At 38.2% G+C, this 15,000-nt stretch overlaps 1 protein-coding gene across 27 annotated transcripts in view; it reads right to left on the bottom strand.

The window, feature by feature from the left end:
* Positions 1-15,000, bottom strand: part of RIMS1 (regulating synaptic membrane exocytosis 1) — a 513,389-nt gene that overhangs the window by 77,288 nt on the left and 421,101 nt on the right. For 15 of the 27 annotated variants that reach the window (XM_084623248.1, XM_084623228.1, XM_084623249.1 and 12 more), the window contains one exon: positions 13,864-14,007. The exons of the other annotated variants lie outside the window; for them this stretch is intronic. In XM_084623248.1, the coding sequence (XP_084479374.1) occupies positions 13,864-14,007 (144 nt within the window). The remainder of the gene's footprint in view (positions 1-13,863; positions 14,008-15,000) is intronic. 27 annotated transcript variants of the gene reach the window in all.

Raw genomic sequence — 15,000 nt, 5'->3', positions numbered from 1 at the left:
CTCAAATCAGGCACCCAGAAAATGTGGAATACACAATTAATGACGAACTGCAAAAATGTGGTTTAAGAGACTTGCATAGTATCACACAAGAATTCTGTGGCCAAGGCAGAGATAAAATTCAGTTCCTCAGAGCAGCATTCAACTACCTTAATCATGAGACCACCCTTTCTCTTCCTGCAATATTTCCTCATTCACTACACACCTTTCAGCTTCTGCAACACGAGACCCTGATTCATCCTCAGAGCAAGTCCATCTTGTACTGAATAAGGCATGGATTTGTGGAAAAACATTATATGATCACATCATTAATGACTGTAATAATGCATATGCACCAGGGGGCCTGAATTAAGATTGCACAGACAGCCTTAATTCTGGCATTCCCTAACTTTTGAGTGCTTGACTTTGCAACCATAATGCTCTTTGAACATAATTTTTTGTGTACAGTATTTCATTAATAATCACAGGAGCCATCCACTTCCTCCAAGTTATATAATTCTGAAATAGGGATATGGTATTAATTTGAGGTTTTGTCATGTTTCAGTGATTTGTTTATACCACTACATGAACTCACGTATAGGCAATAAAACTAGTCAAATACTATTTTTTGATGAGTGTATTAAATGAACAATACTGTTGTTGAATAATTTATCTCATTTTTTTGCATGAGTATTCACATCAGTCTCAGACACCAATAGAATGTTTTTAGTTTCCTTTTTTTAGGCTAACGTCTGAAAAAGGTGAGATACAAAGCAATCCTGGTAAAATGTTATTAAGAATTTGACCTAAAATGAGAATTGCAATGGGATTAAGAGTAGGAAAAGCAGTAGTTAATAAAGGGCTGAAGCTGTAGGTAGCTATGTTTCCTTACTCTTTTTCATCTGCGGAGTATTAGAGCCTGAGGATCCTTGGTGATTTAAATTCATTTTGATTTCTTTTCAGATCCCTTTGCATGACACTCTACTCTATTCCTGGACATTATCAGTCTCAGTCAGCATATTGCATTGCTAGACCACCCATCTTGAGTATCATATTACACATATTTTTCTGACTTTCCACTTCTTAATAACTTTGTCCTTTTTCTAACACCCCTTAACATATTGGAAGACATACATTTCTCTTTTCTATTCTGTCTGATACCTTCAGTTATGAATTCCACCTCCAACTATAACCTTAAGTCAACTTTTTAGGAGACCTGGGGCCAAACTGTGAGTAACTGAATAACTAACTTTTTAAAAATATCAATCTGTACTAAAATACTATTTCTTATTACAGGGAAAAAACAACAACACCTGCCCAATGGAAGGTAGCTCTTATGAATGCTGCCTACAGAAATGCTGAGACCAGACACACAAAAGAAATTAGGAGCCTAAATCCGATTTTTGGCACCACTGTGATGCACAGTCCTGTAGGTGCCTAAACTCACTGGGCGTTTAAATTTCCACTGCATAAGTTTCCTAGACACCTACGTTTTTGCTGTCAAAGGTCCCTAGGCACCTATGTTTCTGCCACTGGGCATACACTCTGTAGCCTGAGGGAACCCTCACATCAGAACAGCCCATAGTCCAGTGATTAGGGAACTCACTGGAGAGGTGGCAGATCTCTGCTCAAATCTCTTCTCTCCATCATGAGGGCTTGAGCAGGATGTTTCCCACATCCCGGGTGAGTACCCTAAATACGGGGCTAAAAGATATGAGGGAGGTCCTCCTCTTCTCCCCACCCCAACTCCAGGAGAGGATTGCAAGCAGAGACAGGTGTCTCCCTTTAACCGAGTCTTAGGCACCTATCTCCAGGAGAGGGGCAGGGCTTAGCACACACCTCTCATTAGCATCTCCCAGGGGCTAGCGTAGTAGGCTCCCTGTCTAGAATGCTGGCTTTTGTGGGTGGTATCATAAGGTACCTATCTCCTCCCATTAATTGTATAGGAACCTCGGCACCTAACGCAGGCTTTGCGAATTGCAGTGTGGTTCCTGTGAGTTTCTAGGTGCCACAAAACCAAGTACTGCTATGCCTAAGTCCTTTTGTGCACCTATACATAGGTGCTGGAACTAGGGGGGCTGGCTCCAAATGGTTTCCATTATATACAAGGTTTGTTGTCTGATTCAATGGCTCTCAGCATCCCCACTATAAAAATTGTTTCAGCACCTATTTTGAAGGAACTATAGAAAAGAAACTATGGCAATGAGGGCCAAATAAGTCTATATAGAAGAAACTATGGCAATGAGGGCCAAATAAGTGCCTGGATGGGCGAACTGGTATAAATAGCAAGAAATACCATGTTTTCCCTTGGTTACATACAACTGTGGAGACCTCTCCTTATTTCAAATGTATATTCCTCACTCAGTAGCAGATGCTCAATTTTGATTTAGGCATAGAATCATAGAAATGAAGGACTGGAAGGGACCTCGAGAAGGCATCAAGTCCAGCTTCCTTCACTGTGGCAGGACCAAGTAAACCTAGACCATCCCTGATAGGTGTTTGTCCAACTTGTTTATAAAAGCTTCCAATGATTGGAAATCCATGACCTTCCTTGGAAGCCTATTCCAGAGTTTAACTACCCTAATAGTTAGACAGTTTTTTCTAATATCTAAGATAAATCTCCCTTGCTGCAGATTAAGCCCCTTACTTCTTGTCCTACCTTCAAAGGAGGTGTAGAGCAACTGATTCTAACACCCCTTAACATATTGGAAGACTGTTATCAAGTCTCCCCTGGTGTCTTCTTTTCTCAAGACTAAACATGCCCAGTTTTTTTAACCTTTCCTCATAGATCAGGTTTTCTAAACCTTTTATCATTTTTGTTGCTCTCCTCTGGACTCTTTCCAATTTGTCCACATCTTTCCTAAATTGTGGCACCCAGAATTTGACACAGTCCTCCAGCTGGGGCCACCCCAGTGCCGAGTAGAGTGGGACAATTACCTCCTGTGTCTTACATATGACACTTCTGTTAATACACCCTATAATCATATTAGTCTTTTTGCAGCTGCATCACACTGACAACTCATATTCAATTTGTGGTCCACTATAGCCCCCAGATCCTTTTCAGTATTACTACCACCTAGACAGTTATTCCCCATTTTGCAGTTGTGCATTTGATTTTTACTTCCTAAGTGTCATACTTTGCACTTGTCTTTATTGAATTTCATGAAACAAGCTGACCAAAACCTTTCACCTTCCAAGGGATAGACTCAGATTCCCCCTAACCCATTTGTCTACTCCTGTGTAGTGACAGGCTCTTGCTATTGCTGTCAAGAGCCAGGCTCCTGACTCTTGAGAGCAATAGCAGCCAGTCCCAACATGAGAGTGGCCTTCCCCCTAACTAATAGAATGTCATTCAGATAGGGAAGAGTTTTAAAGGGGCGACACAACATAAAGATATCCCTTCTGCTTAGCTAACAGCTTTGTACCTGAGAGATAGGGAGTAGAAGAAAAGATACCGTTGTCTCAAATATACCTCCCACATCCACTTCAAAACTGAGAGATAAGAGCATGCACAGCCACTTTCCAGGTAATCAGGGTGCCAAAGAGATGACCTATTATCAAAGCAGACCATTTTTGGTTGGAAAGTTCCATAACAGACAGGGTTTGATCCCATCTGGCTTTATGTAGAAGGTAGCCAGCATCTGCTGCAGCCTTCTGCTGCCTATATGGTTTGGAAGGCCACTGGAGAGGGCTCTTCCTTTGCCAGAATTAAATCTTCCACCATCTCACAGACTTGGTCGCCGCATGCTCCTTTATTTCTCAGTCTGATATAGACAATTTAGATCACACCTTAGATTGAAGCTCAATTACTGCATCCCTCTTTCGCTGGGCCTTTAATAATATTTATTTAGAGACTGTGGTTTATCTCCAGCATCTGAGACATTCCATGCTCATGATAGGCCTGCCTTAGACTTAACCCCTAAAGTTTCCAGTAAGTTAATAGTAGTGTTTTATATTGATTCTACAATTCTGTGTATCGGTTTTTAAATTGGACATTTTTTATTTAATTCATTAATCTTTTTTTCCCCCAGCTCCTTAGTCATGTACTATTAACAATTCCTCCATTTAATTTGAAATGCTTTGGTTGTAGGTAGGGCATTATTTCATTTTGCACCTTGTCAATGGAATGAACTGCTATAGTCAAATAAATTCAGGTCTCATCTCGGCAGCTTGGCTTTCAGCTAAACACTGCTCAGACTATTTTCTTTTATTCTTAGTTCTCTGTTTTAAACCACTGCAAGACAGTAGGAATGAGCACCATTACTGGATATGAATTCAGCTGTATTATAGTCAAACCTGATTAACTTTTCAATCATTTTGAACTTTTGCTAGTTAAATTTTAAAGGAGGGAAATATTTAAACTCCTTTTAAAAAAGCTCCTCGTTGTTGGAAGATGTTTGTACGTTAACTTCTTTCCTCCGTGAAAGAAGCTGGATAAAAGTGCAAAAGAACCAGTTTGTTAATAATAGATGTTTGTGTTATAACTGCAGCTTTTAAAGAAAAAGGTGACGTGAGATGTATTTTGTTTTGTTTTTTGACCCTGGTGTACTTTCCTTTATCTTTACAGCCCAAACCCATTTTAAATAGTTAAAATTTTCAGCCAAAACAGCTGAATTTGTGCAAGGTTGTAACATGAGCTGAAAAAATAAAATCCTGTGCTAGGCTTTTCTAGAGCTTTAAGTTATAAATAATTGTAGACAATAACTGTAAATAATGTAATAACGTTTCTAAAACTGTACCTAACAAAAACAGATCCCTATCTTTAGTACAAGGTGGTTCTAAAAAGTTTAGATTGCTATGTAACCTTGTCTACCCTGAAATTATTTTTCAGCTAACAACATTCCACAGTAGAATGGGATGGGTAAAAATGTACCGAACTACACTTTAAACTTAGATGTGAAGTTCCTTAGCTTTTATATTCAGTTCTTACCACTGGGTAAAGTATTCAAGATGGCTTTTGTTTGTTTTTCACAAGAATACTCAAATTTTGTTATGTACATCCTTTGTGTGCATAACACACAAATCATGGATTACAATGCACCCAAATCTATGCAAATGTGTATCCATGCAAATGCATGTGAACATCTGATGTAGTGCAAATGAGGGTCACTCAGTTTTGAAAACCCATGCCAAAATAAATAAATGTATAATATATAACTTTATGGCAATGCTTTGTTAGATCTTGTTTGAATCTAAAACATTCTATAACCTTTAACTTCCTCTTATTTTATTATAGTAATATGAATTTGAAAGTGTGGGCTAAATTCTGCAAATTATCTCAAGGAATATTGGGTTTCTTTAGAATATGGACTTAGTGCTACTCCAGATGTAATTCCCCCAAACAATTAACACTGAGAGATCTTGTGTATAGAATAAATGAAAAAACGTACAGAGTAATAAGTTAACTTAAATATACTATTTTTACAAAAGTAATTTGTAATGGAAAATTCCAAGCTGGAAAGCAATCTTCTGAAAACATGGCAAAGGCACAGGCCTATGAGTCCAATGAGGGTTTTTTATTACTTTATTTTTAATGATAACAATAGCCATGGAACGTCTACAGTCTGTCAACACTACTGGTTGCAGCTGTGGACATAGTCAGCTGTAGAAGCAGTACATCCTTTGTAGAAATATCAGCTAATTAATCTCATTATGTCAATGATAGCTATAAACAATTGAACTGCCGGCATCAAAAGTATTGATTATTATCTTAAATCAAAAGTGAACCTCACACTGGATGAACCTAAATGCTCTATTATCTGTTTATAATACAAAACCTAGGCCACAAGGAACCAGCTAAATAAGAACTGCATTGGAGACAAACTGTCTGTAATATACTCCTATACAACTCAGAGTCATGCGCCTCATTCTGACCCACCCACCACTTCTAATACAGCAGCAGATCACAGTATTCACTCCAATTCTTTTCTTATTGGTGTCCCATCCTCCATGTTGTGTTAAACTGTTGTACTTCTGTTTAATTACTGGACCACTGAAGCAGCCAAACTGAACTGTTTAAAATGAACAAATCAATGCAATCATCATCACATTCTAATTCTTAAAATGTAATGCAACTTTTTGCCATGTTTACATAATCACATTGTCTTTGTACTAAGGCCAACACTGTGGACTGAGAATTTTCCTATGGATCTGAACTGTCTGTGGGATCATTCAGATTTACTGAGTCCTGTGTGCATATGGGAAACCGGGATGATGGCTAAGTAATAGTTGTCTGTTACCTGAGGAAGTAAACTTAAATTGTAGCAAGTAGATTGAGCAGTAACATAGGAAGTAGCCTCCAGTACACAGTCGTGGTGTCAGAAACAGTAGAAAGCTGAGAAGCAGAAAACAATTTCAAAAACACGCAAAAAAACCAAAAGGTGGTAGAATGGTAGATTGGTGAAGAGAAGAATACAGACCTAGTGGAAGACTCAGAATTGAGTGGGATAGTCTGGTAATTTATAAAATACCAGGTTAGAGAAAATTACAGGGCCTACTACCTGGTATGGGGAATGGGGAAGAAATATTCAGGTCTTCAGTCAAAGTAAATTGGGAGAAGCACAACCTTAGAAATAGAAATAGAGAATTTGCACAACATCATGGATATAAATAATCAATCAGAAGGAAAAGAGTCTCCAAAATAGAAACGTATAACTTGACTATAACATTCTCAAATCCATGCCAATTTGCTTGGTGAGAATAAATGAGTATGCTTTCATTGAGGGTAGCTATAGGTGTTAAAACAGTTAGTAAAATCACCTTAATTTATGACTCTAGAAGACCCAATATTTAGCCGATTGCCTACAGTCCTAGCAAATAAGTAAAATATGAATGTTCTATTATGCATAGCACAAACCTACAGAAGCTTATAGAAAGACAGCAAGAATATGAAGATAAATAGCTAATGGGAGCACAGCCCAGAATCCTAAGAAATATAACAACCTATAATAAGAGACGTGACTTAAATGTGTCCAAGATGAAATCTCACCTGAAACAGATGTGAATATTCACCCACCAGGAAGTATTAATTTTATTACTGCTGCACATATACTATCCAATCTGTTGTACTGCCTGCCTGAGAACTCTGAAATGTAGTTCTGTTGATGCACATAATGAAATGCCGTGTACGGGTTCATTCAATCATGTAAATTAGCAATACAATGAAATGAATATGGATCAAGGGCCAAATCTTTAGGTGGTATTAATTTGCATAGCTCCACAGAAGTCAATGGAAATATGCCAATTTACAGTAGACGATCTGGTCCCTTGTGTATAATTGACATGTGTTACCATTTAGAGACAGATCTATCATGAGGCCAGTGGTCCATGCTCAAATTAGAGAACATAGATCTGAACGCTAAATGGCATGCATAACATGTATGCAAGTTCCAAAATATGATTATTGATATGACAGCAGCATGATATCCATGTTACAGGTGATACATATATTACATTTGCAACTGGGCCATCCTTCAAACACCCAGAGTCCTCAAAAGAGGAATGAACAACACATTAATACTAATATCTCCTGTGGTCCTATGAACAGAATAGAAAAGAAGCTTATTTTTGCCACTTGGAAGTGAGCATACTGAGCAAGGTGTGGTAGAGAGACCTCAATATTGATGCAAAAATAATATTAATAAAATTATTATAACTAATTTCATAATGTTAGGCCATTAAAATTTGTTTGGTCCTTTACTAAATATTAAAATATATAAGTATGTTATAGCCAGGATGCTTGAAAATGTAACGATACCTGTCTATATTTTAGTTGGTTATGTTATAAAATGTTCAAGCTAAACAAAGAAATTACAAAAAGCTTCTCCTTTCTGTCATCCAAAAGCTAGCCAATGTCAGGAAGATGACACCTCCTTGGTCATAAAACTGTTTATGACCCTCAGGAGTGTTTACACATATTTTAAAAGGTGGTTTTTCTAACTTTAGTTTGTTTTATCTTTTATACTATTTATTTTGTGCTATGTTTAAAAGATGTAAAGATCACTAAAATCTGTGCTTTGTACAAAATATATAATAAAAGTTCAATTGCTATAACACACAGGTTGTAACCCTGGGTCAAACAAAGCAAATGAGTGTATTTTCTGACCAGGGATCGGCAATCTTTGCATGCGGCCCATCAGGGAAATCCGCTGGTGGGCCAGCACGGTTTGTTTACCTGCAGCGTCCGCAGGTTCGACTGATTGCAGCACCCACTGGCTGTGGTTCGCTGTTCCAGACCAATGGGAGCTGTGGGAAGCGGTGGCCAGCACATCACTTGGCCTGCGCTGCTTCCCGATTGTTTACTTTGCCCAATTATAAACTATTTAGGTTATCAATGATGTACCAAACAGAAGCCACCTGCCCTTAAGCCATCTAACCATCTATAAACATTTTTTGTTATCAAATGATATACCAAAACTGGACTCACAGTAATTTTGGGAAATAAAACCTTGGTTTCAATTTACCAAGAGCAGGCCCACTCTCAAAGGAGTAATCTCTGTTAAAAGCTCTCCACAGAGGGTCATGGAGAAGAGATTGTAACGGAAGTAACTAACAATTTTGTGTTGTCTGGTTTGATGTTTTCTTTTCCTTGCTTTAATAATAAAATATCCACAATTAACAATTGTGATTATTTTGCTTAGTTTAAGTTGTGGTGTCTCCAAAATAAAACATCCAAATAAACTAGGTAGGTACTTCCTATTGGCTTTAAAGGAGAAAGTTAGCTACTGTATGCTTGCACTGTCACTATCTATTAAAAATTTTTTAGGTTCATCTGTGCCACCAGCTTTGTGTCTCTTGTAACTTAATTTTACTTATTGTATATCCCCAGTAATGTGTATATATAATCATATGTTATACCATAACTGAAATGTGTTAAAATAAATAATTATCAATTTATATAATAGTATTAATAACTCAGATTAATGCAGAAGTCTCTAGTACGAGTACCAATCTAATCTTTAAATGTAGTGTGATTTTTTACATTTACGGTACATTTATCACCCTGAATTTTCTACTAAAACATAATATTTTTCAGAGGTATTTCAACAAAAGAATATGGTCTAATATGCCATTTGCATAGCTTCTATAAAGTATACATTTTGAGAAATTCTGGCATGTAGTTCACAAAACTGCAAATGGAGTTATTGAAGTCCTGATCCAGCAAAGCACCAGAGAACATACTTAATTACTTCACTGGGACTACTCATGTACTTAATGCAATGTTAAGCATGTCTTTTGCTGAATCAAGGCCTAATTGATACAAAAATCATGAACCTTCAAGATGCTGAGCTTGTACTACAAGGTATTGAGAGTCCCCAGTTCAACTGACAGTAATCTGAGATGAGGGCATGTAGCATCACCAGAAAAGATAGTCTGTAAAAAAGTGAGTATTTGTACACATAAGTGTAGGAACTGGCCCAGCTTTTGCATTTTCAGTTTATGGTTCCTGCTGTGCTGAAGTACAGTAACTAAATGATGAATATTGTTGCTAATATAATGAGCCCAAACCTACTTTTTCTGGGCACCTAAAACTCCACGTGAAATCCAGATGCACAGAGGATGCAGGATTGAGCCCAACTGTGATATTGATGAGTCCCCATTAGCCAGTAACACTGCTCAGGATTTTAATACTATTACCCCCACTTATATGTCAGTGTGGGTGTGAATGGCAAATACCTTAGACCAAGCGTTGAAAATGTAACTCCAATTTGAACACAACTGGATTTATTTCCCTTTCCCACCGGTGATTATTTGCTTTTGTTTGCTTTATAAATAACTTAACAGCTTTCACAAACTCTCATAATAGCTTCCTTTTGCTATCACTTCTACTATTGCTGTCTACAAGTCTTTGTAATACAAATTTAAAAGGTTTTAGATTTAATTATTCTATATTAATCATTGAGAAAAATATTAACTACAGCCACAGTATATAAGGATATTATAATACAAAGTCAATATACAGATTTGTAATTACCTTTGTAATTAATGTGAAACTACTCAGTACAAAGCCTCATCAATTTAAAAATATTTAAATGCCTTTGGTTCATTATGATTTCCTGGGCTGGCATAGCTTGAGGCTACATTTAGATGCTGAGGCTTTGCGATGCAGTATTCCTGTTGTACTAATTGCAGTACAGCACTATCACCGAAAGGGTGGATGGGCCGAAAAGCAAAAGGGAAAAACTATTTCCAAATCAACAAGTCCAGTTGTGGTTACATCTTATCAGATAAGATTGTCTCTGGAAGCCTGATCCCATTCCCATTGAATTTGATTCATGTTCAAACATCTCATGTTCAAATTGGAGTGACTGCTACGGTGCACAATCAGGCTCACAGAACATTTCATATATGAGAACTGTGCAATAAACAGTATGAAACAAAACTGGGAACTGAAACAATGCATGCCTAAATGCAAAAATCTAGTCACTGCCTAGGTAGCAACATCCATTACATATTAGGGGCCTGGATATCAACTATGTATTAAAAGATACTGAAACTCTTATTCACACAAGTATAGAAGGCCCTGTTTTGCTATTAACAATATTTTCATCTCTTCTACTGTTGACGACAATGAACGTTCACACCCATGATACACAGGAATAGACCCTTCTATCCTTGCACTCCCTGTGTTTTATTTTTTCAGAGTGAATTTTCACTCCTCTTTCCTGTCCAAAAGTGTCATGCCAGCCAGTCAGCACTAAGGTCATTTCTCCATGACCTGAAACCAGAGTATCACCCCCAAACCGTCTGCAGCCTCAGAGGTGGGGGGGCTTTGTCTTGGCTAGCAGGGGAAAGAAAACACCTGGCCCCTTTAAGAATTGTAACCCCCCTTTCCCCATCTTGGGGGGCAGTGCTGTGTGGGACAGAAAGTTGCAGCATAAGCCTATTGGCTCCTGTGCATCCAATAGGAACGCCAGTAACTAAGGCTTTAAGAAAGCTGTGATTGTTTGGTTCAAAAGTTGATTTTGGTGCAGAGGACCTGGCCCATGCTAACTGGAGGAGGCAGAAAAAAAGTTTAACTACCTGTAACTGTTGTTCTTTGAGATGTGATGCAGAGGCCCCATGCGCCAGAGAACTTTGCCTAGCCCCTGCCCCGGCCATATAAGGGCTGCTCCACTCTGACCACTTCAGTTCCTTTGTCCCGAATGTCAGAAGAACAGACTCTGATGCAGAGGGGACAGAGGGCGGGTTGTGGAACCCATGTCTGCGTCATATATTGAAGAACAACAGTTACAAGTAGGTAATCGTTTTTTCTTCCTCAAGTAGCTGCAGCCTTGTATTCTATGCAGATGGCTTCCATGCAAGTACTCGCAGGAGGTGGGGCTCAGAGTCCATTTAAAGAAGGACTGAAGGATTGCCTTCCCAAATTTCCATCTGATCTGGATGCAGCCACAATGGCGTAATGGTTTGCAAAAGTATGCACAGGGGTCCGAATGGGCACCCTCCAAATCTCTGATATAGGAATGTCATTTAGAAACGCCGTTGACGTCATCTGAGCTTTTGTGCAATGAGCTCATACTGCTTGAGAAGGTGTAGCCTGGGCTTCTTCGTATGCTGTCATGATACAGGAAGTTATACACCTGGAGACTCTGTGAAGAGACTGCTTGCCCCTTCGTTCAGTCCACATATGAAACAACTAGACAAGATGAGGAATGGAAAGGTTTAGTTCTATCCAGATAAAAAGCAAGATCAATTTAGAAAACAGATGTAGTTAAAGCAGTATAACCCTGTAACAGGGTGCTGGCCAGGGGTTCCTGATCCAGTCCCCTGTTAGTCGAGCTCCAATTAAGAATCATTAATTGGGGCTGGCTGAGTATGCCACGCCTAATTGATAGAAGAAAAGAACCTTATTAACCAGGGGGCTATATAGGGCTGGCAGGAAGGAAGTGAAGGGGGGAAGAGAAAGGAAAGGGAAGAGCCAAGGGCTGTGCATCCCTGCCGGCTGGAAAAGCTAGCTCTCCCCCAGGTTGCTGGTTTGGAGCAGACTATAAATAGAAGGTGGTGGGAGCTGACACTGAAAATAAAAAGCACTGGTGATTGCACTCAGAAGGGGTCTCTGGCTGATTTGTTGCGAGAGCAAGCAAATGCCTCGTTACATACTCCCTAGTGTGGACACAGCTACACCATTATAAAGGTGCTTCCACTGGTATAGCTTCTTTTGGTAAATATAAATTTAATTGTCTAATCTGTTAGAGTTTAGCTACCCAGGAAATTACTGTGCAGAAAGCCACGGTGTGAATCTATAATGCACCAGCTCATGCCGTCCCATGCTAATATTGCTACAGTATAGTGAAAATTCCCAAGTGCAGCTTGGCATAATACTTGAAAGCTTTGTACACCAAGCTGCACTCTGGGACTTTACCTGTGCTGTAACAGTGTCAACACAGGATCATGCTGCACGGCAAGGTGGTGAGCTGTAGAAACACATCCGGGCTTGGCACATGGTAACTTGCCAGGTAGACAGGCCCTTATAGTTAAAGTGGTACAAAATCTGTGTATAAAACAGCGGTTTCAGCTGACAAGCATTCAGTAGGCTGCTCCCCTCCAACCTGTCTCACAGAAAAAGGACTTACAAGCTAAGATCCCGTGGGAAGCTTTAGAGAGGACACCGAACCCAATAAAAGCTCCGGAATCCATACAGAGTCAGAATTGCCATACCTTGGACAGTCTCTTGCTTTATCAAAGGGTTATACAAGGAAGAGTGGTGAGAATTCACTTCAAGACTGTTGAAAACTTTAGTTTGATTAAAATAAGTATCTTAAAAGTTAACTTTCAGGATTGTTTCTAATTCTTGTGAGACCTTAGGAAGCTGGAATTCAGATCTAAGAACAATTTCATCTAAAAGATTTTTCTTTACAAGGACAAGGAGATTGGCTTAAGAGAAACCCTAAAATGAGTATTTTAAAGCATTTTGATATTTTAAAATCAATCCTTTTAAACTAGGGACTAATTTCTATTCCCTTTGAACAAGCTACTGAATTTAAGAGCTCTCTGAATCTGAGGCGTTCATACTCAGAGTGTATGTGTATGCATAATCATTTGATCTTACCTTTGAATGCTCAAATATCATGCAGTACCTTTAGATGAAGGGTAACCTCTTTTCCTTGAGAATTAGATAATTAGAGGTACTGGAAAAAATCTGATATCTGATTGTTGTCTATTGTAAAGAATTATTGTTGTACTGTTGCTTAGCCTTAATCATAATCTAGATAAATTGCTTCCAAGACTGTATTTAGTATTTCTTATATGACTAGAATATCTTGTGCATTCAGACTCGATTCACAGATTTAAACGGCTGATTCCATAAATTGTCTGCAGTGGCTGAATAAAATTGATTTAAAATAACGAAGTGTCTTGATTTGAGAGAATTGTCTAAGGTAAAAAGTATAATGTGAAAAGAACTCAGTATTAAAATTAGTAAGCTACTGCTCCCTGGCTCAGTCAAAAAGGGGTTATCAATATTAATTTCATACAGATATTAGTTATTAATATTAACTAAAGGTATTACTTCAATCTAATTTGCTACATTTTCTCTACAATCAGCTGGCATCCCCTTTATTTGTAAATTTGATTCCCCTCCTTCCTTCATGCTTAAAAGTCATTGATGTCATCCACATCATTTAGACATGTTATAACTTTTTACACTCATACACAATATTACAAAAACACACTTTAGATGGCTGCTGGGAAGAAGCTGATGCAAATGATGTTAACTGATGAAGGTGGGAGTGGGAACATGGTTTGGATGAGTTTCCTCTGCTCTTCCATTTGATAAGCAAGCTTTGCACAGAAAATGCTGCTTGTATAGCACACAGGCTACAGAACTATTAAAACTAGAAGGAGCTGGTAGCTAGGAGACACACATGAGGACAGGAAGCTAACCTTTACCTCAAATCAGCAACAGAATGCCTTCTCTTTTTCTTGTCTTCCATATCCAATTTCTTTTCACTGTGCCCCATTTGGTCATCTAATTCCCATGATATCCTTCTTTCTTTTTTGCCATCATTTTTGCAGATCTCTAAGGACTTTGATCTTTCCATAGTCATAACATGCAGGCATGCAAAATTAAATGTAGACAGCTCAAATTGAAAATAATGAACAACAGATGCTAACTCTAGATTCACCTGCTGAAACACTTTTCAACATTACATTAAAATGACTTTAAATTTCAGTAAGAAATACTTTTTGAATGAATACAGTTACCAACTGTAAGTTACATCTGAAAAGGAATTATGGGTTATTTAATTGTAAAGATTTCATACCATAGGATCTGACTTATTATCAGTATGTGAGAAAGAGGAAAAAGTCTGAAAAAGTTAGAGTTTGTTCTAAAAATGTTGATAATTAAGTAGTAAGGGTCTGATCCTGCAACATTTACCCGTGTGACTGGTCTCATTGACTTCATTGAGCTTATATGCACAAGGAACATTCACATGAATAAGGACCTGATTCTGCAAAGACTTGTGCATGTGAATAACTTTAATCATGGGAGCAGTCTCACTAAAATAAATAGATTTGTTAACTTCAGGAAAGTTAGTCACCTGCACAAATTCTTATAGGATTGAGCTCAAAGAGTTGAAGAGGGTAAAAGGGTGGTAATTATTGATAATATCACAAATTCAGTCTAATCATAATGTCTGATCCTGCAATTCTGGCATGAAATCCTGCCCTGCTCAAGTCAGTGGAGCCTGAATTTTCCTCTAAGACCTCCCACTAATTTTAATGAGAGTTTCAGGCGTGGAAGATACTGAGCATCTGATTCTCAGTTTGGAAGAACAGCAAGTCAGATTAAGAATATTTTTTCAAACACTTTTAAAAAAATTCCATATTTTTTACTGAATAACACTGTAATTATAGCTACCTTATAATGATTTTATGTTTTGTTCATTGTACTATAATATAAGAAGAGTCAGGGCTGGCTGCTTCTATTAGAGACCAGTTCTGAGTGAAGCCTGGACAAGAAAGGCTCGATCTCCCTGCCCTAACCAAAGTAACCTGACCTGGGCAGAGGTCAATATTTCCTGG

This window comes from Lepidochelys olivacea, assembly GCF_965140295.1.
Source record: "Lepidochelys olivacea isolate rLepOli2 genome assembly, chromosome: 3".
NCBI lineage: Eukaryota > Metazoa > Chordata > Testudines > Cheloniidae > Lepidochelys > Lepidochelys olivacea.
The sequence above is the reverse complement of the archived record's forward strand: the minus strand, read 5'-3'. Positions and strand labels throughout refer to the sequence as shown.